Source organism: Lonchura striata, chromosome 5 (assembly GCF_050655825.1).
Source record: "Lonchura striata isolate lonStrDom1 chromosome 5, ASM5065582v1, whole genome shotgun sequence".
NCBI classification, from domain to species: domain Eukaryota; kingdom Metazoa; phylum Chordata; class Aves; order Passeriformes; family Estrildidae; genus Lonchura; species Lonchura striata.
Window position 1 is genome coordinate 34,778,022 of NC_140707.1, and position 25,231 is coordinate 34,803,252.

At 36.9% G+C, this 25,231-nt stretch overlaps 1 protein-coding gene across 1 annotated transcript in view; it reads left to right on the forward strand.

Moving 5' to 3' along the window:
• MYBPC3 (myosin binding protein C3) overlaps positions 1–22,972 on the forward strand; it is a 62,867-nt gene extending 39,895 nt beyond the window's left edge. Inside the window, exons 22-32 of the mRNA XM_085581723.1 lie at positions 1,436–1,624; positions 3,578–3,712; positions 4,920–5,087; positions 6,360–6,448; positions 11,351–11,546; positions 15,770–15,909; positions 16,674–16,833; positions 17,413–17,549; positions 20,007–20,193; positions 21,088–21,130; positions 21,593–22,972. Coding sequence (XP_085437849.1) covers positions 1,436–1,624; positions 3,578–3,712; positions 4,920–5,087; positions 6,360–6,448; positions 11,351–11,546; positions 15,770–15,909; positions 16,674–16,833; positions 17,413–17,549; positions 20,007–20,193; positions 21,088–21,098 — 1,412 coding nt within the window. The 3' untranslated portion in view covers positions 21,099–21,130; positions 21,593–22,972. The remainder of the gene's footprint in view (positions 1–1,435; positions 1,625–3,577; positions 3,713–4,919; positions 5,088–6,359; positions 6,449–11,350; positions 11,547–15,769; positions 15,910–16,673; positions 16,834–17,412; positions 17,550–20,006; positions 20,194–21,087; positions 21,131–21,592) is intronic.
• Positions 22,973–25,231: the final 2,259 nt, after the last annotated feature.

Consider the following 25,231-nt stretch of genomic DNA (forward strand, 5'->3'; position numbering starts at 1 on the left):
TCTCAGTCTCATAGACCCTGCTGAAGAGAGAAGAAAACAGGAACATACCAGAAGAACAATAGGTTCGTCGCTCACCGCACTTAACTCTGAAAGCTACTGAAAACAAGTATGCCAGGAGTACATCTTGATGCATTTCAAGTGATGATATAACCTGTCAGCTTAAAGATACTTCCACTGTTCTTTCCCCAGAACATTCTGTGGACTCCCATGCTCTTCTTGCATTTCAGCATTGACAGGAAAGGCTACATGGTGTCTGTGCCTACAGAATGCCAGCAAATCAAATGTGCCTGTCATTTTCCTTATCCCTGGAGACACCTTAAGTGTGAATCATACTTCCCAGGTATACCAAAGGGACTTTTGCAAATTTGATAGCCTTGACCTTGGTGAGCAGCAGGGACTGAATCACTCTCCTGCATGGCTCAGTTATAAGTCCTTGCTATGGACTTACACTATTGCAGCTGCCCTCTGTTACAGACATCTGTACAGACCTCTGCAGTCCATGGGTAGGAGCACACCTACACAACACACTCAGATACATGGCACATGTACATGACTATTTTCTGATAGTCACTCTGTAGTTAAAAGATGAATGGCTTTCATAGCAGAGTTTGTTTGAAAGAAGCCTATATGGATCACATCCAGTCACTCTATCTGCAACACAGAGAAGCAGCAGAAATTTAATATAGCTAAATGGAAAGAAACAGTTCAGTAGTCCTTTGTAGCAGGTCAACTGGAAAATATCTGACATCTATGTTTCCAATGTGATATACAACCATCCTCCATATTAAGTATCAGGAATCACAGATTCCATTTCCAGTTTTGGGAAATGAGAAGTTTATCTTTTATACTGATAATCCAGCCTCACTTAGTCATTCTGGAAAACAACATGGTAGTGTTGGAAAAGCTATGGATGTTCTGGCGAAGTGCTAAGACATGGATTCCAGGCATACAGATGACACCTTAAGCTGTACTGCAGATTTGGTCTGCAGTGCACCCGGCTCTCTTTGTTCTCTGTTATCATACAGGCTCTCTTTCCTTCCCAAGGAAATCAGAGCAAGAAAAATGGTGAGTGGCCATATCTCACTCACTGTAGGGCTGAAGCAAGCTGAGATCTGCATTATCTGGCAAGCATTCTGCATTCCCACCACTTCGCAAAGAACACAGAGATCTAGCATCAGTTTCTTGATAAAACATTAATTTAAAATAAAAGGAATTTTCAATCTGTTAATCCAATTAATTCTTTGTGGGGATTTAGGCTGTTAGTCAAGTTTAATGAAGTGAAGCAGAATAAAAGAAATAAATTAAATTTTTAACTCTATACCACATCTTAGACATTTCAATGAAATTTCTCCTTCGCTTAAAAGGATTTTCTTTTTTCCTGAGTGTGAGATAACAATTTCCAGTTCTTTTACATCATAACAGCTGTCCTTTCCAGGCTATATTTTAGAGAGAAAGAAGAAGAAGAGCTACCGATGGATGAGACTGAACTTTGACCTTTTAAAAGAGCTAACCTATGAAGCCAAGAGGATGATTGAGGGAGTGGTTTATGAGATGCGGATTTATGCTGTGAATTCTATTGGCATGTCCCGGCCAAGCCCTGCCTCGCAACCCTTCATGCCAATTGGTGAGTTTTGAAACTCCATGGTATTTTTAGGATAAAACAAATTTTTGATCTCTTTTCTTCAGCCACTCTTACAGCTAAAAAGAATGTGTCAGGAAAGAGGCTATCAACCACCTCTATATTCTATATTTAATCAATCTTTTCCTTTGTAATATTCCTCTATCTCTCATGCCTCTTCCTGAAGAGCACAGAGGTTCCAGTTTCATGAAATTGCTGATGAATTTTTAGTTGCTATAATTAGAAGTGTGAGAGTCAAGCTGAATCTCAAAAGGAGGAGAACTAATTGACAGAGATTTCCCTGTCCCTCACAGCTTCTCCCATTCCCCTATGGGTGCAAATATCACAGTATCCCGTCCAGTGCTCCCTTAATCCCAGCCCTCTCCACAGCTAAAAGGATAGATGATTAAGAAAATATTTGAGGAATGATTTTCTATAAATAATCCTTCCCAACACAGCAGCGCAGTGTCTCCTGCAGTCCCTGAGCAAGGAGCAAACTAAAGGAGTCCTCAGGAAGCCTGCCTGCTAAGACTTTTAGGGAGAAGACCCACAGAAATACAAATAGCTGGAGACTAAAATGACTAGAGTTTCTAAATCTACAAACAACAGCGAAGGGGGACAGCCTGCTGACGGAGATAATGTAAAAGCAGATGATGCAGTGAAGGAGTCAGAAGGGAAGGCTGAACTGCAAGAAGGGTCTCTTAATTCTGGATTTCAAACTCACAACAGCTGTTCTGCAACAAAAGAGATCAAACAAGAACCATCAAGTGGAGCTACTGAAAAAAAAGGTCCAAAGTTTTCATGGGATAGGCAGAGTTTACACTTGATTAAGGATAAAGTTCACACTTACTTCTTCAGAGAAGAGGTTTGGGGTTTTGATCGTGTACTGTGTGGTTGTGTATGATCCCAATTGCATTTGCCTCCTGTGTGCTGTACTTGCTCTCATGTGAATACAAAACTTTTGACAGTTACAGAAATGAAATTAGGTGATTTTTTGGGTTTGTTTTTTTTTTTTTTTTTTTTTTTTTTACAATAACTTTGGGAACTAAGACTGATTTCAATTAGTTCCACAATATGAGAAACTGTATTTAACTTACCTTGTAAAATCTATTATGTATATTCAGTAGATGTTCAGTTTATAATACACATGTACACAGATTATGCCAAACAGAATTATTAACACAATTACTATTATGGTATGTATACTAAATTTTATGGTCCTACACCCTAAATGTTATTTTGATAAAGTTGTTATCTGTTTGCTTTTTGGTATCAATTATTTCACAGTAACATTAATGTGTATTTTGAATCCTCTAGTAAGGGCTTTTCTTGATTATTTTTAAATTAGTAGAAAATAGTCGTGCTGCAGAAGACTGAATTTAGCTAGTTGTCTTTCTGAACTGTGGGTTTATAAAAAGCCATGACACACCTGTTTAGAAGAGCTATGAAAAAGCTGTATCTAAATCAAAATTTTTCATCCCCAAAATATTTTTCTTAAGTATGTCTCTGTTAAAAATGCACAAATCAGAAGTAGTGTTTCTATAAACATGTAGTCATAAATTTGGGGGTTTTTTTCACTGTGTGAGTGAAGCGAAATTTAGGCACTGTCAGTTTGCTCCTCTGACCATGTGAATTTTGTCCAGTTACAATCAGGGTGTAAGTCAATTTGACTCTCTTCTACAAGTCTTTTTTCAGCAAGTTTTCTCTTAAGGGAGCATCTGTGAATACGAACTCCTATTTTAACCTCTTGTTCCTTAGCCTATAAGAGAAATCTTATGCTCTGCTTTTATTAAATGATGTAATAGGTGTTACACTTTACAACTGAGCTTCAGGTAGATTTATTTTATTAATATAGAGAGTGGTACATAAATCAGTGGTTAATCACTCTTTGTATAGCCTTTGAATTCTCATAGTTGTATTGCTATTTCTCAGAATCTACTTGTCTGTGTTTCCTTACAGCTCCTCCAAGTGAACCAACCCACTTCACAGTGGAGGATGTTTCTGACAGCACTGTTTCCTTGAAATGGAGGCCCCCTGAGAGGATTGGAGCTGGGGGATTAGATGGTTACATGGTGGAATACTGCAAAGATGGATGTAAGTAAGCATGAGTACTAGGCAGCAGCAACAGAGCATTTAAAAAATGCTACATTTGCAATAACTTCATCTCAATACACAATACCAAAAACCTAACTATTTCCAGCATGATCAAATTTTAACTCTAATCAATGTCTACCTTCCTTGCCAACCATCACCATACTCACTACAATGTGACTGTAAAACCATGGAAGTCACATCCATAATGTCATCTTCACAATCATCATAACCTTTAACAAACATAAGTAAAACAAAAATATCATTACTCTTCTATAGTCACTATTATACTTCTGTATCATCCATTAATTGCATATTCCTTAAAACAAATAAAATAACACAATTGTGACAACATCAGTCAAACTTTAAAGTAACCATTGCCTTACCTCATTTAAACTCTTACTGGTGATAAAGAGTGTAACAGCACCATATCTACATAATTCAATGTTCTGTTATGCTACAACATAATACTTATGTCATAAAAGTCCAAGAACAAATTTATAGTCACTTCAATATTGACATTTTCCCTGACACTAGGCTTGATTGCCAAATAATCTAAACTAGGGGGTTTACAGAGGTAATTTATGTAGAAACAATTTACAGTCTTTAATGAGACATCACTATAAAATTACCAAATTATCTATGTCATTGTCAGAGCAGAATGATTTTATCTGTCATATTTCTGTGCTTTATAAAAAAGAAGCACTAAGAATTCTGTTCTAATGTGTCAATTTAGAATTAAACAATAAATTCCAACAGTTATTTGCTCTATTATTGTTTTCAGCATATATGTCTCTCACTGATCTGTTTGGACAGACACAGAAGTTATATTTACTCCAAGAAAAATATTAAATTAAGGCTTCACTTTCTTGCTAAAGCTACTTCCAAAATTCTCCCCATTCTTATGTAGTAAAATAAATGTCAAGAACTCCCACAGCTCTAAGCTCTATAAAACAAAATGCCAAAGAAACTACCCAAAGATGATTCCCTTATCCTTAGCTATTTTGAGTAATGAAGTGTAGGGATTGCTTAACTCCACACGTAAACACACCTCCTTGATCTACAGTTCTTCTTCCAACTAATTTTATTCCATTTTAAGTATGGTGTTGTAACTTGAGTTCATTTTACCCTAATAGAAATTTACTTTCAATTGCAAACAAGGCATCAGTTTGGAAAAATAATGTGTTATTGCAATATGCAAATTCTGTAGCTACAGAATGGATTCCTGCTCTTCCTGGCCTAACTGAGCGCACATCTGCACTGATTAAAGATCTGGTCACAGGGGACAAACTTTATTTCCGTGTCAAGGCTGTAAACCTGGCTGGTGAGAGTGGAGCAGCAACAATAAAAGAGCCTGTTACTGTTCAAGAGATCCTGCGTGAGTATCTATACTGAATAAACCTTAGTCATTTATTTCCCCTGGCCAGAATTCTCCTTTATCTGAGAATAACACACAAACTGTTTTTGCACTTTGATTAGGTGCCCAGTGTCTTCTGACTCTGAGAACATCCCTACAGCACCCAGGTCTTATATTTGTAAAGCATAGCTCTTAAAATAAAATTCTACTTCTTACTTTCAAAATATGGACACTTCACCTCTTGCAATGGCACTGTCAGCATTTAAGAAACATCTAATATTTACCTCTCTGCTTGAAAAGCTGCTATATTACTGCAAAATGACTGTCTTGGCTATGGCAAGAGATCTATTTACTTCATTGTCGCAGATTATTAATTACCACCCTGGGTATCACCCAACAGCAGTAGATTAAAATTCATTTGACTGGAGTCCAAAAGACATCAAGAGCTGCTAATAGTGGATTCCTCAACCTTGGCTCACATGAAGTGTCTGCCAGAGTCTCACTGGCAGTAAATTGAGCCAATGTAAATAAAACAAAGTTTAATGTATCTCAATACCAAATGGTCATGAAGATAGATATGCCAACTGTATGTTAAGAAATTCCTTCTGTAAATAATAGGGAAAAGACTAAGGATTAAAGGAGAGCCTAGAAAGCTTTCTAGTGAGGTAGAGGAAAGCAGAGACTAGATGAAAAAAACATGAAGTAAGGTCCTTATTTGTTAGTGAAAAGTAAGATACTACAAAGAGATTCCACTACATCCACCTCAAAGAAAGAACTGCAACTGAATGACTGTAGGAAGATAAAGGAATCCATCAGTTGCTGTGCTTTCTGAGTAGGTCCATAAATTTACAAAGTGCTGCAATTTACAAGGTGCTGCAGTATCAATATAGCAATAGATAATAATCTATAATCACCCTTTTACTCTAATACATCCCTTGTCCCATTCTTTCTACTGAATTGAAGAATTTCTCCAAAGAAACAAAGTCCATATAGAAGAATCACATCCAACAGAGCCACCCAAATTTGGCATTTCAGATGTGACACATTTTCACAATGCTGCTGTCACTGAAAACATGCTCAGATGCAAATATATAACTGAGACTTAATGTTAACTTTATATCCAGTAGACAAATACATTTGAAACTACTGAAAGACTGACCTAGTCTCTAAAAGTATAAACAGTGTTTCCACAATTTTCTTATGTTTAAAATTATCTATTGCCTTATTTTTGCTATAAATAATGTTGCATATTATCAAAAGTTTTGTATTTAGTGTACTAATGCTTAACTGCAGAGCGTCCCAAATTCTGGCTGCCACGCCACCTCAGACAGACTCTGGTGAAGAAAGTGGGTGAGACAATCAATATTGTGATCCCTTTTCAGGTATGTATCAGCTTCTATTTTGTCATGGTTATTTATGATTACTTACCTAAAGCGGTTTTCCTAATGCAAGTTCCCATTGCTTGATTGCTTTAGCAGAATTACATAAGTATGGCTGATGATTCATTAAACCCTCTCAAAAATTTGAGAAGGGGAGGGAATCACTCTTTTTTTCAGTATTATTTTTTTTTACAGTCAGAGTTTCTTCCTTAAGCCCACCTTTTGGGGAAGAAGGAAAAAGTGGTCTAAGTAAATGTAAGCCCATTCCTGCTTACTGGGCACAGGAGGCACATTAGAGAGAAAGTAGACAGGCTAGTAGACAGTGCAAGAATCCAACTAATTACTCTTCTGGAACTAAGGCATATGATGTCACTGGGAAACTTCTTTGGCAAAAGTGTGTAGTGTGTATGTTGATTTCTGAAAGGCTGACTGCAAAAATCAGAGTTTTCACATGAACAGAAGACCCCAGTTGGCCCTGGGATGCAGAACTTGAGTGTGTGTACAAAGACCTGCTTGGGCATTACTGTGCCTGAAGCATACCAGAGCATGCTGAAGATTATCAAGGGTGCATATATGTAACTACATTTCACTAAGGCATGCACAAAATTACTAAAATATACACAAAAACTGACTTGACTAGTTACCTCATCTTGGCATTTTCTAGAGCTGTACAGACAACTATTTGACCGTTTCTAAAACCCCACATGCCTTTTTTCAGATGCAAGACTATAATATCAATAGAGTGCAAGAATTAGTGTGTGTAAGGAAGTAGTTTTCTAAGGGAGAAATAGCAAAAGAAATTGTAAATTACAGACTCTGGCTCTGACACAGATATCCTCAGTAATAACAGATCTATCACTTAATCAAGTCTTCAGTTAAAATTTCAAGACACTGAAATTTCTCTACAGTCCAGGACTGACATTTATAGAAATGTAATCCTGTTATTAGTGAAGAGCTTTGAAATCCTCATATAAAAGATGCTAGAGATATGTAAAACCTTTTTTCAATACACAATATGCACATATCACCTGCATTTTGTTTGAGCAGCACCAACAGGAAAAAAATTATTAGAGTAAAATTTATGTAAACTTAAAGGTACATGTCTTCTTGCACTACGGTTACTGAGTCACATGAAAAGTTGTGTTTTTCACAGAGATATATCTGATTAGTATGCAATTGCACACCCATGAATGCATAATTTTCTTGAATTACATGCTTGAATTATTTCAGCATAATCATAAGGCATTTTCTTTTCTTTCACATTTCTTATCTCCAAATTTTTAAAATTACTTTTTTACTGATGTCTAGCCACACACAAAATTCAAGACTTGTACATCTGCTATTTCTGAGTTATGTAATTATTTTTTTAAATCCGTAAAATAAACAGATATTTTTCCTGCTTTGACATCCAAGTTGAAGAAAAATTGCACAAATATGACAAGCTGTCCTATAAGCAGGGGAATAAAATTTAGCATTTTAGAGATTTGTGTCTTGTGTCCCCTTGTGCTGGTTTTGACTGGGTAGTTAATTTTCTTCATGGAAGTTACTATGGGGGGTCATGTTCTGAGTTAGTGCTGGAAAGAGTATTGATAATTTTGGGATGTTTTAGCTGTTGCTGAGAGCAGTGCATACACAGAGTCAAGACCTTCTCTGCTCCCCACAAGACTCTGCCATGACACCCCCATGTCACCACTGTCCCAGCACATGCAGCATCTCCTCTGCTGGGAGCAGCCCCTCTGCAATATTCCCAGAGATTTGCCAGTTCTGTGCCCTCTTCCCCAGCTGACACATCCTCACTTCCCTGGCCAGGGCAAGTGCATGTGGCAACTAATCCAGAGCTTCACTTAATCCTGCCTCATCATTCTGCTGTTGCCAAACCAAAGACTTAAAATACTGAGCTTTCCCTGACTTTTCTTAGTGGGAACACTAACTGAGGTTTTGGTATTTCACCCTGCCATCAATTTTCCACAGAACTGTACTAAGCTAATCATAGAGATTTCAAGTGCTCTGTCAAATTTGCCCAAATTGAACCAACTGATTGAAAAGTGATTTGAGTAGCTGATAAATCATGTGCTGGTATAAGCTCTTGTTTCCTAAAGGGTAAAGCTAACAAAAAATGCTAAAATCTATCCAGCAACACTAGATTTTACTCTGAGAACAAAACCAGAAGACTTTAATTCAAGAAGGTTTTTTTTTTTAGTTAATTAAATTTGTCATAGTGTTGAATTGCAGCTCTCACAGTATTAAGAATTGTAGCTATAGCTATTTAAAATCTGTAATACTGATGACCTTTCAAATAAAGCAAATAAAAAAGAACTTTTCCCTTCACATTTTGAAAAATTTTAAGTCACTGGTCATTTCTATTGCAGAAGACTCTAAGTAAATACAGACTCTAGTATCTAGTGGAAGTCAGTGCCTTCTGCTATTTACAGTCTCTGTGCAGCCTTTCCAGTGACCTCTGTGGTCACTACAGTATAATTCTGTGAAATACACTGTCAAGGTATCCTGGGTTTAATGCTATTGTCAGATCTATTTAAACCTTTAGATCAAAATGTCCAGAAAAGAAAGTAAAACATTGTTACCAACCTTTCTTCTGTTGAGTGCATTAAGCAGGTGGAACATTCTGGTGAAAGGAAGAGAATCAACACATTTTTGCTTCAAAATTAACTACATGGCATGTGATTGGAGGGGTATTATGTGCTACTAGTGGATAAAATTCACAGTAGTACAGCAGTCTATTTTGTCCATCATATATGTGTGAATATAGATATCTAAGAGCATTTAAATTAATTTTTCCCTGGCTGTGAACTCCCTAAGTTTCTCTGGTGCTATTTAGCTACTCTGTCACTCACTGTTCTCTCTCAGATTATCTATTACACATTGCAGAAATCCAATCCTCTGACATATGTATTAGGAACATGCTTTCTATCTGATTATGCTTTTCACAGTCTATAAATATAAGAGTATATGAAAACCAACACTTTGAACACTTGCAATCTTTCACTGGCTCTCAGAGCACCTCAAAAAAGGAGGAGCTGTGAGTGAAATATCTGATCAACCACACTAGAACACCAGCAGCAACAATCTAATCAGTCTGAAAACCTGCCAAGTATTTGTCTTGACAAAGTAGAAATTTAAATAAATGCCCATAGAACTATACTATTTAGGCAGATTAATTTTATTTTGAAAGCATTCCCTAGCCAAATTTTTCAAGGAGGATCTTCATATCACTTTAATATACAGGCATATGTGGGAAGTAAAATAGAGTTAGTTCTTGGCCTGTTCACAAATAATAAGACACAGATATGGAAAACAAAACACAAAAGAACCCACACCCTTTCACTTATTCCAGAATCTCTACTATACATTCCAGCTGAAGAGAGGAAGTAATTTCTTGCTCTAACAGGTTTTTGTGAGGGTTCTCTGAAACGAGACCAGGGTACAGGTACACTAGAACAGGACTAAACTCTCTTGTATCTATTATTTCAGCACTGCAGGCCTGAGTTTCTCTTAACTATGCCCCTTGGCAGAAAGCTGTAGGAAATTAATTTACCAGAGAGGGAGAGAATGGAAGATCCAGAACCATTGCTCATTCAAGGGGTATATATCAGCCTTGATGTAAAATAAACTGCAATACATCTGATGAGTTAGAGAAAAGAGCATCAATGAACAAATAGCAATTTCTAGGTGTTTGAGACATCCTTTAAGTATAATTTTGGACAGATCTTGGCCTCACTCTTATAAAAGGTGAAGTTTGTTTCCTAATACCACTGGAAAAAAAATGATGGTACACAGACCTTCTCAGCAAATACCAGACAAACCTGAAATAAAGGTGTAGCAATGCACAAAGATTTATTATTATTCTGCCTACCTTTAGGCACCAAAAGAGTCTGAGTATCTTGATCTCCCTCTGTAGGCTAAGGGAAGATATACAGTCTTTCAAAGTGAGAGAGAGGCTTTCAGTGGATTGAGGAACCTTCCAGAGCTGCTTTCTCTGCTGTTTACTGGAGGCAGTGTTCCCATTTCAGCACCCTAGCCTCCAGTTCAGGGCATCCTGAGCACAGCTGGCTGCTGCCCTGCAAGGTCCCACTTTCCCTCTCCAGCCATCTGAACTACTCCAGCCCTGTGCTGCACTATTTCACCTTGGCAATCTGTCAGAAACTAAAAAAAAATGCACTGAGTTATTTTCTGTTGGATTAAATATTAATACACTTAATAAATATGTTAGGGCCATTTTCTTCCTTGTTTGGAGTTGTACTGTAGAAGTAGCACTCCATTAACTTTTGAAGAATTAAATAGTACTTACCATTTTTCCTGGAAATGGCTGGATAAGAGTGGTGCACACCAATGATATCTCACTGATTCCACAATGCAATCTTCCATGGGTGTAGCAACCCTGACTGCTTAGGTTGACAGTCACCAAAATAATTTTGCAGTGCAGAAAGAATTATACAGTAAATTTCACGTCCCAACACTTCAAGGTGACAATAATTTTTCAAAATATCTTCAAAATGTGGACAGAGCATCAAATGTTTTAAAAAAGGGAGAAGAAGGGAAGCAGAGCTAATAAAGTCCTCAGGTGTGTAAGGGTTCTGCTAACAGCAATCAGAACAAGTCAGATCACCTGTTGGCTTCATGATGTGCCTGGGAAAGAGTACCAGACCAGCACAAGTATAGGATTTCTGGATTTCTTCTCAGTATCATTTCAGACTCTTACTAAATGGCATCCTCAGAGCATGGTGCCATTAAACCACACAGATGGTAGCAAATATTTGTCTGGAAGAAAACAGAAATTATTTATGGAGTTTACTATCTCAACTCTTTATTTTATATCAAGCTTTCTAGATTTATCGCTAAGAGAAAAATGGAAATACTAAAGCCTTAACATATTTTTTCTCTGTTTAGGGTAAACCAAGACCCAAAATCACTTGGCTGAAAGATGGTCAAACTTTAGACTCCAAAGATGTGGGAATTCGGAACAGCAACACGGACACCATCCTTTTCATCAGAAAAGCAGAGCTTCATCACTCAGGAGCATATGAAGTCACTCTTCAGATAGAAAACATGTCTGATAAAGTTGCAATAACAATACAAATCATAGGTAAGACCCTGACAACATCAGAATTAAGCAGATCATGCAAAACAAAATAATGGCCAGACTGAGACAACACAAAAAGGTCCAACTACCTCAGAATCCCTTCCCTTTCAATGGTTGCTTGCAGATGGTAGGATAAAGAGAAGGGCTAGCGTTCCTACTACATTTTCCCACCTTGAAATTATCTGTGTCCTAGAGACCTTCAGAAGGTGAGGGATATTTTATGTGTTCCATAGCCCTTTAGTGTTCTTTTGCTTGCCTAATTTTATCCAGTCTGTATTTAAACTAGGTCTAGTTTGAGAATCCAAGCATCCTTTTATAAGGAATTTCATTTTAAGTACATATACCTATTTGTTTTGATTTGAGTCTGTCTCCTAACAATTTCCTTTGATGTCCATACAGTTTTGTATCAGAAAAAAAACATGAATAATCATTCAGCTTTTCCATGTTACTCATTATTTTATAGCCTTCAGTCCCACTTGCCTCAGTTAACTTTCTCAAGTTTTACTCTCTTAATTTTGATTATTTTCAAACAGATGCCATTCCATATCCTTGATTATCCTTAACAATCTCCTTTCTATCACTCTGAGAGAGATAGAATTTCAGAGTTCTGGTGTTCTTAGGCACAGCCATATGGTACTCAAGGAAGGAAATATTAATCTTGGAATGGATGTAGTCCTACATGGTTTTTTTCATTAGAGAAGGATAGGAAGATAAAACCATTGCTGTAATATACCTCTACCATTCCAAAAATTAGAAGACATATTTCTGTGAATTTGAAAAATTCACATTTAATGCTTTACTTTTAAGAGTGTCCAGTTAGTCTGGGGCTTATTCTCTATTATACAATTTCCAGTCTCTTTTCTAATGTCATTTTAAAGGAATGCATTGCCAAAGTTTCCATAATTTCTGTTGGGATTATGTGAGAGATATTCCGAGATCTTGCCTATTCAGATTTCATTAATGTTTAGCCAGGGTTTTATTATTTATCCTCATTACCGCTCTTTTTAACATTCTTGATAACTGTTTTTATTTTCCTTTCCCTACACTTTCACACCGTTATCCCATATTTCTTCCAGTGTATCAATACATTTTTAGAATATGTGTTTCGGCTCAACTCCTAATGTTTTGGAATTAAAAATGCTGACTTTGCTCTGCTTAAAGTTTTATTAATTATGTTGGCAGAATGGGTATGCAATGGTGCCAACAGCAAACAAGAACAGCATAAAAAAATTGGAGCAAATATGTCTTAATACCAGCAGCTGCTTCTGCTCAAGAGGGTCACTGCAGTTCTGCAAGAGCAAAATAAGTAAATGGTAGCTAAAACAAAATAATCCCAAGAGTGCCAGAGAAGATGTGGATGCCCCATGCCTGGGGGGTGTCCAGGGCCAGGCTGGATGGGGCTCTGAGCAATCTGGTCTGCTGGAAGGTGTCCCTGCCACAGCATGGGGTTGGAACTGAAAGATCTTTGAGGTCCCTTCCAAGCCAAGCCATCCTCTGACCCTATGACTCAGGTAAAGGGGAGTAGTGCACCCTACACTCTAAATTATCTTTCTAAAACTGGTAAGTGACTCTTAATTCTGTCATTGCTCTTAGGCCATAGCATCAAGTATCTTCTGCCTATTGTTTGGTACTGTAGAAAGTCACAAAAACGCATCCATCTACCATTGCCAGAGAGTTATACCATACAGAAAATGAATGAAGAAAAGAACTAATCCTATCACACAGATAAGAGTTGGAGGACAGACATTAATTTTGTACTTCTTGAGCAGTTTGGTCAAATGAATGGGAATACATATATTTCATTTAATTCATGACCAAGAAGAGAAAGTACTTGTAACATATGCAGATACTTCTGCAATCAGGGCATCTACTCTGATTCTTGATTCTGTCATCAGAACTACCTCTTCTCAATTCTGTTAACTGCACTTTTTATTCCCCAGATTTTCTACTCTCTTGGCATGACAGAAATATGAGCCTGGCTTTCAGAGACACCACAAGTCAGTCAGTGATATTTTGAGGTGTCTTTCCATCAACTAACTTTTTAAATAGACTTTTCCCTTTGCAAAAGTCTCCTTGATAAAGAATTAATGCTCGTGGCTCCAGCACCTACCTTTTCTGGGGGGAAGGCAAGAGTGCAGGTAGCCAAAAGCTCTGCTGTGGTGATGAGTCAGGTCAGCTCCAAACAAGAGGAAACAATTCTGTTATTGCCATCACCTTCCCTTGTTGCCAAAACAGTTTTTGCCATTTACTCCACAGATCAAAAAAATAGGCACTTTTTCTATGGGAATACAGTATTTATTAATGACTTTTAGAAAGTTCTAAAATAATGAAAATATCTCCAATCTCTGGAGAATGTGGTTCCCTCAACTTCTTTCACCCTCTGTATGAATCAATAAATTATGTCTTTCATCATTACTTCTATTGACTGAAGCAAACATCAGTTCTATATTTTTTAACGGGAATTAATTATTTTTCTCATTGTGTATTATTTGAAAACATAAATTATAATTTATCTTTGAAAGATAAATCACACTTTAGCTCTTCTTCCCATTGTATAAATTTCATTAGTTTGCAAAACTCCTCAGCTGAGCTTGTGCTGAGGGTAAGACAGGATACTTCCTCAGAATATAAATCCCCACTCTGACACAGTGCCCTTCAGAGGAAAATAACTTGGATAAGAAGCATCAGTAAGTTTAACTTTTCCCATCCTCTATCTACAAACTAAAGATGTACTGGTTATTACTGAGAAAGAAATATTCTACCATTCTACAAAGAAATTTTGGATAGATCTTCTTGCAGATTGCATTATCTCACTGAACCACAATGATCAAGAACATAAAAACCCATGTAGCAAATGTATCCACCTCTGACTTTTTAAAGGTTGTTCTTCACAAATATACAGACAGGTGTATAGAATGAAAAATTCTTCTCTTAAATCAGAATAGATTAATTGATTTCTGTATAATGAAGATACATATCTAACAAAACAAATAGGGTTTTTTTCTTCTAAGTTGTGATTCAAGTTGACAACAAATGCATTTCCACATCCCCATAAGCAGTATTGTTCCTTTGACAACATATTGCCATTCCCTACTTCAGAAACAGAGAAGGAAATGTAAGAAGGCTTTATCTGGTTGGTGGCTGCTGAGAAACAGAGAAGATGGCAGGTTTTTCTCTGAAATGTTAGTGTAAGATAGGCAGAAAGAGGATGGTAAGTGGAATGAGAACCATGCATTCCATATCCCTTATCAGACATCATGCAGTGTTCTAGTAGGACTTTGAAGGAGGACAGTAGGGGTCAAACCTAATTATAAAGCACTCTTCAATTCCAAAGTTTGTCAGTGAAAAAAAAAAATAGCACATTATGCTTTGATGTAGAAAGTCACAGTTCCTCTAATAACAAAGGCTGATTTATTACTGGTTTGCATATCCTTTTTTAAGGAATTAAATTACAAGTCACCTATAATTACATTCCTCTGTGCTTTGCTCATCTCAAACCTACCATTTTCTTAATTTTTCCAGTTTAGCTACAGAATGGGGAGACAGTTTCTCATCAGCTGTCTAGAATGATCTTGAACTATTTTTCACTCAATAACAAAATGAACTATCCAGCTGTCCCCAGCAGGCCCCATAATTGGGTGCAACAATCTAACATCAAAAAGGTGAACTGGTGTCCTCAAATTAAAAAAGACAGAAATATTATTTAATAAATCTAATCTAAATCTACAGCATTTGACTAAACAACATGGTATAAATATGAATTATCCTCAAAAAGAAAAAAAGAAAATTATTATAATTTCATTCTATGTTGTTTTTCCTCAGCTGTAAGGCACATACCCATTGCCCTGGTTGTTATAGCAATGTAGATAAATGGCCAAGAAACTGCACTGAGGTAAAAAAAATAAGTAATAAAACTGCAGTTAAAGAGTTTATCACATCCGCCCAAACAACACAAACTTCTTATTCCATTTTAAAGATGTTACTAATTCTAGTGTGTTTTCTATTTCTCCATAGGATTCAGGTGTCTCAAAAAAATATTCAAAGGGTATTTGAAAATTTCCCAATTTTCTTGTTTATAGTTTTATCTTCACATTAATGAAGTGTGTTGCTATGGAATGTTACAGACTGCTATCAGGTTCTATTATTTTTTTCCCTGCATGGGGAAATGACAAAGCTCTTGGATCTTGAACTAAAAGCTAAGGTGTTTTCTTATGTCTCCTCTGCAGACAAGCCTGGTCCTCCTCAGAATATAAAGCTTGTAGATGTTTGGGGATTTAATGCAGCCCTGGAGTGGACTCCTCCCCAAGATGATGGCAATGCTCAGATCTTGGGCTACACAGTCCAGAAAGCTGACAAAAAAACAATGGTAAGAACTTGGCTGGGTCCGTGGCTTTGAAGGGAGTTAAACCAGCACCTGCTCTGGGAGCACAGAGACTTGAGGGAAATAGCTGAGCTCATGACACTCGTTTATGTGTCCAAGGTGTCCTGTGGCACCTCAGAAGCAATTAAACATTGAAAAATACAATCTTAAAAAACCCCAAAAGGTGAAAGATTAAATTAAATACTCAGTAGAAAATGGAAGAGAGATCAAGCCTGTGCAGTCTCTGGTGATGACTGCATAGACAGTTCTCCTTAGAAGGTGGAATTATACTTTTTATTTGCAATTATATTTTTCATAAATGCAGGAAAGGATTGAAGGGGAGGGAGTAAGAGTTAGACTTGAAGTGAGATGCTAGGCATACCAGGGTATGTACTGGGAGAGATATGTATACCTGTCAAACTGGAAAATACCTTTCTCATGGAAGATCCCATTAAGCAGTCACACTCTGAGTACACATCTTGTACCAGATTCCCCAGATACGAGTATGGCTAAAATATGGTAGAGAGGCGAGGGAATTTTTTTCTCAAAATGGAAGCATTCATACACCTATCACACCACCAGCATATAAAAATCAGAAAATATATCAGCTGATCTCCACAGGAAGCAACATAATATTAATTTCACAGGTTAGTGTTAAATACCTGTCTGCCTGTCTTTTCCTTGTAGCAAAAAAAAAATCTCTCCCTAACAGAAGTTGCACCAGTCTGACCTCTCATAACATCTTTCTAAACAGTGCAGTCTTGTTACAGGAATGGTACACGGTTTTCGATCACTATCGTCGCACAAACTGTATCGTGTCAGACCTGATTATGGGAAATGAGTATTTTTTTCGAGTCTTCAGTGAAAATTTGTGTGGACTGAGTGAAACTGCTGCAACTACCAAAAATCCTGCCCATATCCAAAAAACAGGTAACATATTCTTCAAACCAAAGATCACAAAAGCCACTAAGTATCAGAAGTAATACACTGGCAAATGGAAAATACAGTTTTACTAGCTGCACCCCTAAAGATATTTTCAATATTTAGTAACTAGCACTTATAGAGAAGTTTAGCATCAAGAGCCTTTATCTAGGAAGATCTGTACTAATACAAATGTTAATTAAAAATATTTAATCATGCAGTCTTCCTAGACTATATTGTCTGAAGTAAATAATACAACAGGGGGATTATATTTATATTTTGGGGTTAAAAGTTGAAGATGTCTGTGGTGAAGACTTTCTCTGCACACATATGGCTGTCATATTTTTAACAGAAGCTGAAAACCAATGATTACCAGGACCTTTTACTTTAACTAACACATTAAACATGAGATGTGTTTTAGAACGAAATGTATTTAAAGACTTTTTATATCACAATGCCAAAAGCTTTGAAGTTTCTTAAAACCATACAGATAAATTATGACAGATTGATGATAGATGATGGTAGATTGTACACAAGTCAGCAGAACTGCCAACACGGTTCTTACTATTTTGTCTCTTTGAACTGCAGGCACCACTTATAAACCCCCTTGTTACAAAGAACACGACTTCTCCGAAGCTCCTAAATTCACCCACCCTCTGGTGAACCGCTCTGTGATTGCAGGATACAACACCACACTCAGCTGTGCTGTCAGAGGGATCCCCAAGGTACACGCCAGCACTGTCACTCAGACTGTTGCTGCACCAAGGCAAGAACTCCTGCCAGTTCAGGGTGGCTGAGAGTGGCATGGCCGCAGAAAGGAGCAGGACCCAGCCGTGTCCCGGGGCTGCAGAGAGGGGGACGAGCGCTGGGGGGTCTGTGCACGGCCAGGGGGGCAACGCAGTGAAGGGGACAGAGGGAAGGGCACTCACTGCTGGTGGTGACACCACACCACTGGAAATGTAGCACCTCTGCACAAATGCTATCACTGGAGAAGGTAAACAATGACAAAATGATCTGCTCACAATCTATACTTTGCTCTCTTCACACTTTCAAGAAAACTGCAGCTGAATGTCATCTACTGCTCCACTAACCAAGTGACACAGAGGCACAGAGGTTTTCTGTTACACCCATGCATCCACATAAGTTTTTGACAGTCTGAGCTATTTTGCAAAACTAACTAGAATAAGGCCTGGCCACAAGTGAAGTTTTTTGTGGGTCTTTTGTTGGTTTCATTTTTTAATCTTGCAGGAATATTTTCTCATTATAAATATATTTATTAAAGTCCTATCAAAGGGTACATAAAGATGTACTATTTTGTTAATTGGGAACAAGCAGTACAAACTGTATCAGCTAGGAGCTAAATTTAGACTTCTCAGAAAAGGGAAATAAGATTTTTCTCTGCAGTGAAGGAATTTACCATATTATGACATAATCTTGTCTTAAATCCCTTCATGTCTGGCTGCTTATTTTCAGCTTCTTTCACTACCTCATACCTGTGAAGGGATCTGATTGCTACAGAGCAAAACCTGCAACAATCAGTCAGTCCAAACTGAAAAAAAAAATCATTTGTTGCAGTCCATTGGACAAAGAAGGAGCTCCAGACAAAACTCAAAAGTCAAAAGGAAGCATATCCATGTAAATAGCTTCAAAAACCCAACAACATTACAGAATAAACACCAGCAACTGTAGGCAAAATCCATCTTCCAGTAGCTGCCTCAGTTTAGGAATGACAGTGCTATTGACAATATTCCCTCTTGGTTAACTGACATTTTTGTGCATCTGCATCCACTTCATTCTGTTTCCATGGTTTTAAGAAGATTCTTTAAAAACCTTCTCAATTTTACAGCTCTTCTTGTGCAGTAATGGAAGGCTTTGGAATGCAGGCATGCTACCTCCTCCTTCACATTAGCCTGAAGGATCCAAGTAGTCCTCAACCCTCAGTACACCTAATGCTCTTAAAGCAGCTTTTCCAGATATGTTTTTGTACTTCCATTGCCCAAATTAACCTTGATAAAATGTTTCAGTACATGCAGCAGTGCTCTGCAAAAGCTCTCATTACCTTATGTGCATGAAAAGTTCCCAGTTCTTAATAACTGTAGATTCTCAAGCACACCTCAGGATGATTTGTAGGGCATGGAAAAGTTAACACTGCAAGCAGAGACACTACTCATGCCCTGCCAGTAATGAAGTATAACAAGAGACATATACCCAGAAAGATAAAGAGGCTATAGAGAAACAAGAAAAATGTGTTAAGGCAGGAAAAATTTCAGCAGAGATCTGTCAAGAAAATTAAGCAAGTGGCAGGTGGGATGCACTGGATTAATACACCACAGGTCAAAGACAAAAGTGATTCAGTAGATTTGAATGCACTCTGTAAAAACAGTGCAGTAGTTCTGGGGTTTATGGATGAAGAAACAGAAGACATTAATTCTATAAGAAAAACAGATAAATGTTAAGCTTGGTTTTCCATTCTTTAAAGACTGTTTCTTCACTGTATATACTATTAAGATAGAAACAAACAAAAGCAGAATATGAGATTTTTCATTTTCAAAATTTAGTTTATAAAAATTAAAGGCACATTTTCAGGCACTGGAAACAAAACATAAGAGTTTGAACTGGTATAGAAGTAACCACTTCATACTATAATGGAAGCCAACAGGAACTTAATTTTTAAATTCCTGAAGTTTCTAGAGATATGCTAGAGAATTTGGAAAATACTCTTCTGGGCTAAATCTTGGCATCCTAATTTGGTCACCAAGCACCTGTGGACTTTTATGATACTTCTGTTCTAATAATCTGTGACATTTAATTCCCCTTCAGTAAGATACTTGTAGCATTCAAATACATTTTAATAACTGCAACTAAATAACTCCTAAGTGGATAGATTTATAGACAACTAATAGGGGTTGGGGTTTTTTTTCTTTAAATTGCAATAAAACAGGGCAAAAACATACATTTTCTATATGCTATTTTTGAGTTTAAAAAATATTGAACTTTTGAACTATTGGTTTCATGCATATCTACTGAATGAGATGTTCCTTGAAAAATTATTATCAGTTCTTTGTAAATAGTCCTCATAATACTATTTAGCCTTTGATGGCTACATTGAGGCTGCAAAATCAGGTGTAAATCTTCCATTCCCTACCTTCTATTTTAAAAAAATCTTCTTTTTTGTTCTTCAGCCAAAGATATTCTGGTTCAAAAACAAAATGGATCTCTCTGGGGATGCCAAGTACCGCATGTTCAGTAAGCAGGGGGTGTTGACCCTGGAGATCAGAAAACCCACTCCCTTTGACGGAGGCATTTACACCTGCAAAGCTGTGAATGAGTGTGGTGAAGCTGAAATAGAGTGCAGGCTGGATGTCAGAGGTAACAGATTAATCCTATGGATAACCCCAACAAGGCAATGAAGAGAGAGTAATGGGTAGTTAAAGGAAATTAAATCATAGTTCCCCTTTATCTAACCCTGATTTTTTGGGTGGTATATAAAAAGTTTGTTAATTACGTGCATCAGCAAGATTGTTTTTTCATTCTGAAGCATTATGATAGAATTGGGTTACTTGCTAGATAATACAAGTCTGGTGATGTACAATTATTGCACTTCTGACTTCCTATTTCTAGAGCAGATACTTAGCAGTGGAAGGGAGGTCGATCTACAACCACTGCATTGAGGATAACTTCATTAGACTTTGTGTTTATTCCATAACTGAAGGTTTTAAATCAAGTCATTGGCTATTAGACATATGTAATAGGTAGTACATGCTACATCACAAACGTTTTTTGAACAGTAACAAATTATTTTGTTTGTAAAAAGGACCAGGAACAAAAGTTACATGTTTATAACACAATAAAAAAAATCAAATATTAAATAACTTTTGTAAAGATGCTAGCAAAGTATCTATTTATCAATACAAATGTAGCTGCAAAAGTGACCTACATAATAGTAATTGATGGAAATCCATTTTCAGCACAGCAAGCCTGAAGGTATTTCTACACAGCACCAAGCTGAATATTTGACTCAGTGCTAAATCAGGAATGTGCATACAGGACACCTTGCAGTGCTGGGTGCCAGTACCCTCAGGGCTCACAGATTAATTTTATCATCATCTGAAGATTGCTTTAGGAACGTTAAATCTTCTTAGAATCATCAAATAAAAGCAACTAGTAGAGAGTGTCCACATTTCACTTTCAGTACCATGTCTCAATTTTAAATTAGCATTATTTAATGTCTGATAACATCTTGAACTTTTTTTCATTCTCCAGCACCTCAGTAAAACTCTGAATCTCAGTTGATCTGCAAGTCAAGGTACGAATAAAATTAATTCAGCTGGATGAAGGAGCAATGGCTGTTTGGTCAGATCTATGAATAAACAATCATTAAATATTCATGGTAGAGACTTTTTAGAATGTTTATAATGTTGGTGGGGATATGTGTTTGTTTTGATTTCTGTTTGTTTTTTCAATAGTCAGTATTTCATGGGGGTCCACCTTTAATACACTGTGCCAGTGTAAAAGTTTGTAAGAATAACAGAATACTTGGTTGTCATTTTTTCTTAATTCACTACAAGCCCTCCCTCTAAGAGACTGTTATTTATTAAAGTAGGGCTAACAAATATCAATAGCCTTGCTTCAACAAAGAAAGTATACTTAACATTTAAATGCATATAGATGTGTAATGTACATTTTAGACTTTAAAAGAATGAAGTCGTGTAATAGCAATCAGGTAATGTATTTGACAATAAATCCTTCTTCCCATTTTCTGTCTCAGTATTAGAGTGGAACTTGAAAAGAAGAAAAGTGAAGAGATTAATGAAACATAAATTCTGCTCATTTAGGAGTCCTGCTCATCTTAGAAGTCACATAATACACATGTACAAGGAGGCAGCAGTGTTCTGTATTGTCCTGCTCACTCGGTGTGTTTTCAGACAATATTTCCTCTTTTCATATATCTGTCATAGTTAGATTGCCCTTGTCTCCACATGAAGAAATTGGAAGAAATCAAGATAAAATGTTTCCCCCATTACATACATAAAATATATTTTTTAAAAATAGTAAAACTATGTAAAACTGAAAAAACCCCTAGTTGTTTCCTAATGTCTGAAACAAGCATAAATCCCCCAATTCTACAGTTCACTCCATTTTCTCTTTGCAGAACTCTGACATTCTTCATAAGAAACAAGTAGCTCAGAATAACGAAGCAGTAAGATATTATTTACAGTATATAATCATTATAATTGTCTCTGTACAGCAGAATGTAACTTTAATTCCTACTGTTTTTACTGTCAGTGACTGCTTGAAATATCCACTGCTGTGCTCTCGAGCAGAACTGTGTCCAAATCACACCACTTGGGAGCCACTGACTATAGCTACTGTTCTCCTTCTTCTAGAAAATAATTCCTTTGATAAGTACTCACTATTTGTTTTCTAGCTTTTAAAAAGACACCAGCAGGGAATTGCAGTTATTAGATGTTTTTTCCTACCAATCAGAGACACCACACGAATCTACAAGGATAATTTTGCACATCAGATGAAACAGTGAAAATTCTAGCAAGGGAGACTATTTGCACATAAATAAAAAACTTTAAAGTAGAAGCTTGGAATGAATGTAATAAACTCACTGTCATAACTCTTCCTGAAGGTTTGTGAAAGGCTATGAGTGATATGTCGGCATTTTTGCAGATGATTTTGTCTAAGCAAATGACACAATAGCATTTCTAGCTTCTCACCTACAAGTTTGAGGAATATTTGGATTAGGATTTCTTCTGCACTAGTTGATAGTTTCTGGCTGGGAGGTACATTTTAATGATCACAGTACAGCAGACAGCAGGAAGATTATATTAATCCAGGCAGCATTGCCTTTTGGAAGAAGCTACACAAAGGAACTGAAGCAACACTCCTACCCTGCCTCCAACATGCCACTTGGGATGGCAAAGCCTGACACAGCGTGTTAGTTGTATTAACCAGATGTATTAATGCATCTTCATAATAAAAGCACTGATGGTTATGAGATGTGTATTTTAATGATTTCACTATGGTATCAGAACAAAAAAGGATACCCTCTAAACCCAAAGCAAACTTATTCCAGGTTAACACTTGTCTGTTGCATATTGTTGTTATTCAACAAATAAATACAATTTAAAAAGGAAAACATGCATCCAGGTTTATATTGTTTTGTGCTTACATTTTCTGAGCAATGCTATTATTTTTTTTAAAAGGCACATACCACAAATAAAAGATAGAGATTATCCATATTCTAAAGAACCTGTGACCAGAATGCAGTGGACCAAGAGGACCATCCCAGCATCTGTGGGACAAAGCATATTGCAAAGCAGTGACTGAATTGCAAGAGTTGGAGCCTAATTCCATAGGGCCTTCTAAGAATGCTGCAGTTGAAAAACACAAATTAGTTTTGATTTCCAAAACTTCCAATGACAATGAGTCAAATGCAAATCCAAAGCATTAACAAAAGAGAAGCGCTAATTCTAGCTAGGTTTTTAAAAAGTTTTCATAAAAATGAGAATTCTGAGTTCAAAACTAACCACTCCTCACACTGAAAAGAGGAAAAGGGGGAAGGTGCACCTGCAAAATCTCAATTTCCTGTATTTTTTTCAAGAAAGGTCTTCAGAAAATTGTAGGTGTTTATTGATGTTTTGCCAGCATATACTATTGTCATTTATCTGTTCAGTGGCTGTCATAGATCTTGAAAGTAGAGTCACTAATTGTCCATTAATTCCATGCTGGTAATAAATAAATTATTAAGTAAATAACCTTCATCCCAATCTGATTAAAACTATGTACACTGAGAAACTTCTCCCAAACCTACCTGGTTAAGAACAACGAAGTATCTCCCAATTTTTCCCCCCTTATACCTGAAAGACTTGATGAAAGACAGTTTACACTGTCATTTCCTGGGTGAGATCTACTCTGATGTAAAATCAGCCTTATCTCTAAATTTCATGGCAAATATTCTTACCTTGTAGTTGTTTAGTACTGTTAGAAGTGTGCAAGGTTTGTTCAATAGTAAAAGAAAGAATTAATATAGGTCATAAAATCTAAAATTTCCTACCTAGCAGCATTCTCTTTTAGCACACTAAGTGCCTTTTACTTTCAAAACCAGCAGTCTTACTGAAGTCCTTCCAGTAGTTTCTCCATCAAAACAAAAAAAAAAATCTGTTATTGCTCCTGTGAAAAGCCCCTTCCATATGAAAAATATATGTAACTTCAACAAACATAACCTCTTTCGGCTGAGTATTTCTATCCAGTTGGATGTGAAACTGACTGTAAGTTTTGATGCTTCCACAATTTCCATTTAAATCCTATCAATTGAGGCTGCTGGTTGGCTGTTCAGTGTTCACATGTCTTTCCTCCTGATGGAAATACTTGGATGCTTTGGATTAACATATGTAAGATTTATTTGAAGCACAGGGATGCTACAGAGCATTACTAAAGCCCAGTGCTTCACTTCAGGTAAGAAACATCAACTCTAATATATTATGACAAGAAAAAACACTTACAGTACTCCTACCAGCCCAGCTCTCAGGGTGGCATTACCTGCCAAACAAACGCTCTGCTGACACTTTAGCCTAGGACAACACGCACTCCACACCACAGCATCAATTCTTTTGTTTCAGCACTGTTTTGTAAATACTCTAAGTAAACAATATTTACTTATTCCTGGTAATGAGAAGCTTCACGTAATACTCTTCATAAAAGCCACCAGCTGGACTTAAACTGTCAAATGCAAACAAACCTTATCTGAGCACCTTGTTTCCTTGAGCTTGCCTTAGTGCTCAAATCCTGACTATTATTCTGTGAGCAAATAATAACAGCAAAAGGAGTTAATGATTTACCATTACTTCTTAAAACAACAAAGAAAAGGGCCAAAGAGCTCTCTCGTGCTGCAGCACCAGCTCTCCCCTTCAGTGCCAGGAACTCTCCCACCCACTTGTCAGCTCTTACTCCAAGAGATTATTGCTCAGGGTTGCAAACCCTGAAGAAAATCTCTTCAAATTGTGGTGTGAGTATAACAGATTAAGGTAAAGCTGCTGGGTTTCCTCCTTTTCCTCTTCAGCAGGTTTGTACAGAAGCTGCCAAAGGCTGTGTGGGAGTTAACGGATGGTCCCCCATGGAGATTAATTCTTTTTTCCTATTAACAAATAACAATGGATCAGTTGAAGCTAAAGAAGGAAATTACACTTATATCCACACAGCAGTAAGGACAGTGACTGTTTGGCAGAGCTTCTCAGGTTGCAGCCTGTTCTGTATTCTGCTACCATAGACCCACAACTATTACTTTAAAACTAGCAGGCTTATCTGTGGTGACAGCTGCAGAATAAAAGTGTTGTTTCTTTCCTGAGCCTTAGTTTTCTGACTCGTTAATAAAAATCTCAGGAGTATTTCATTCCCA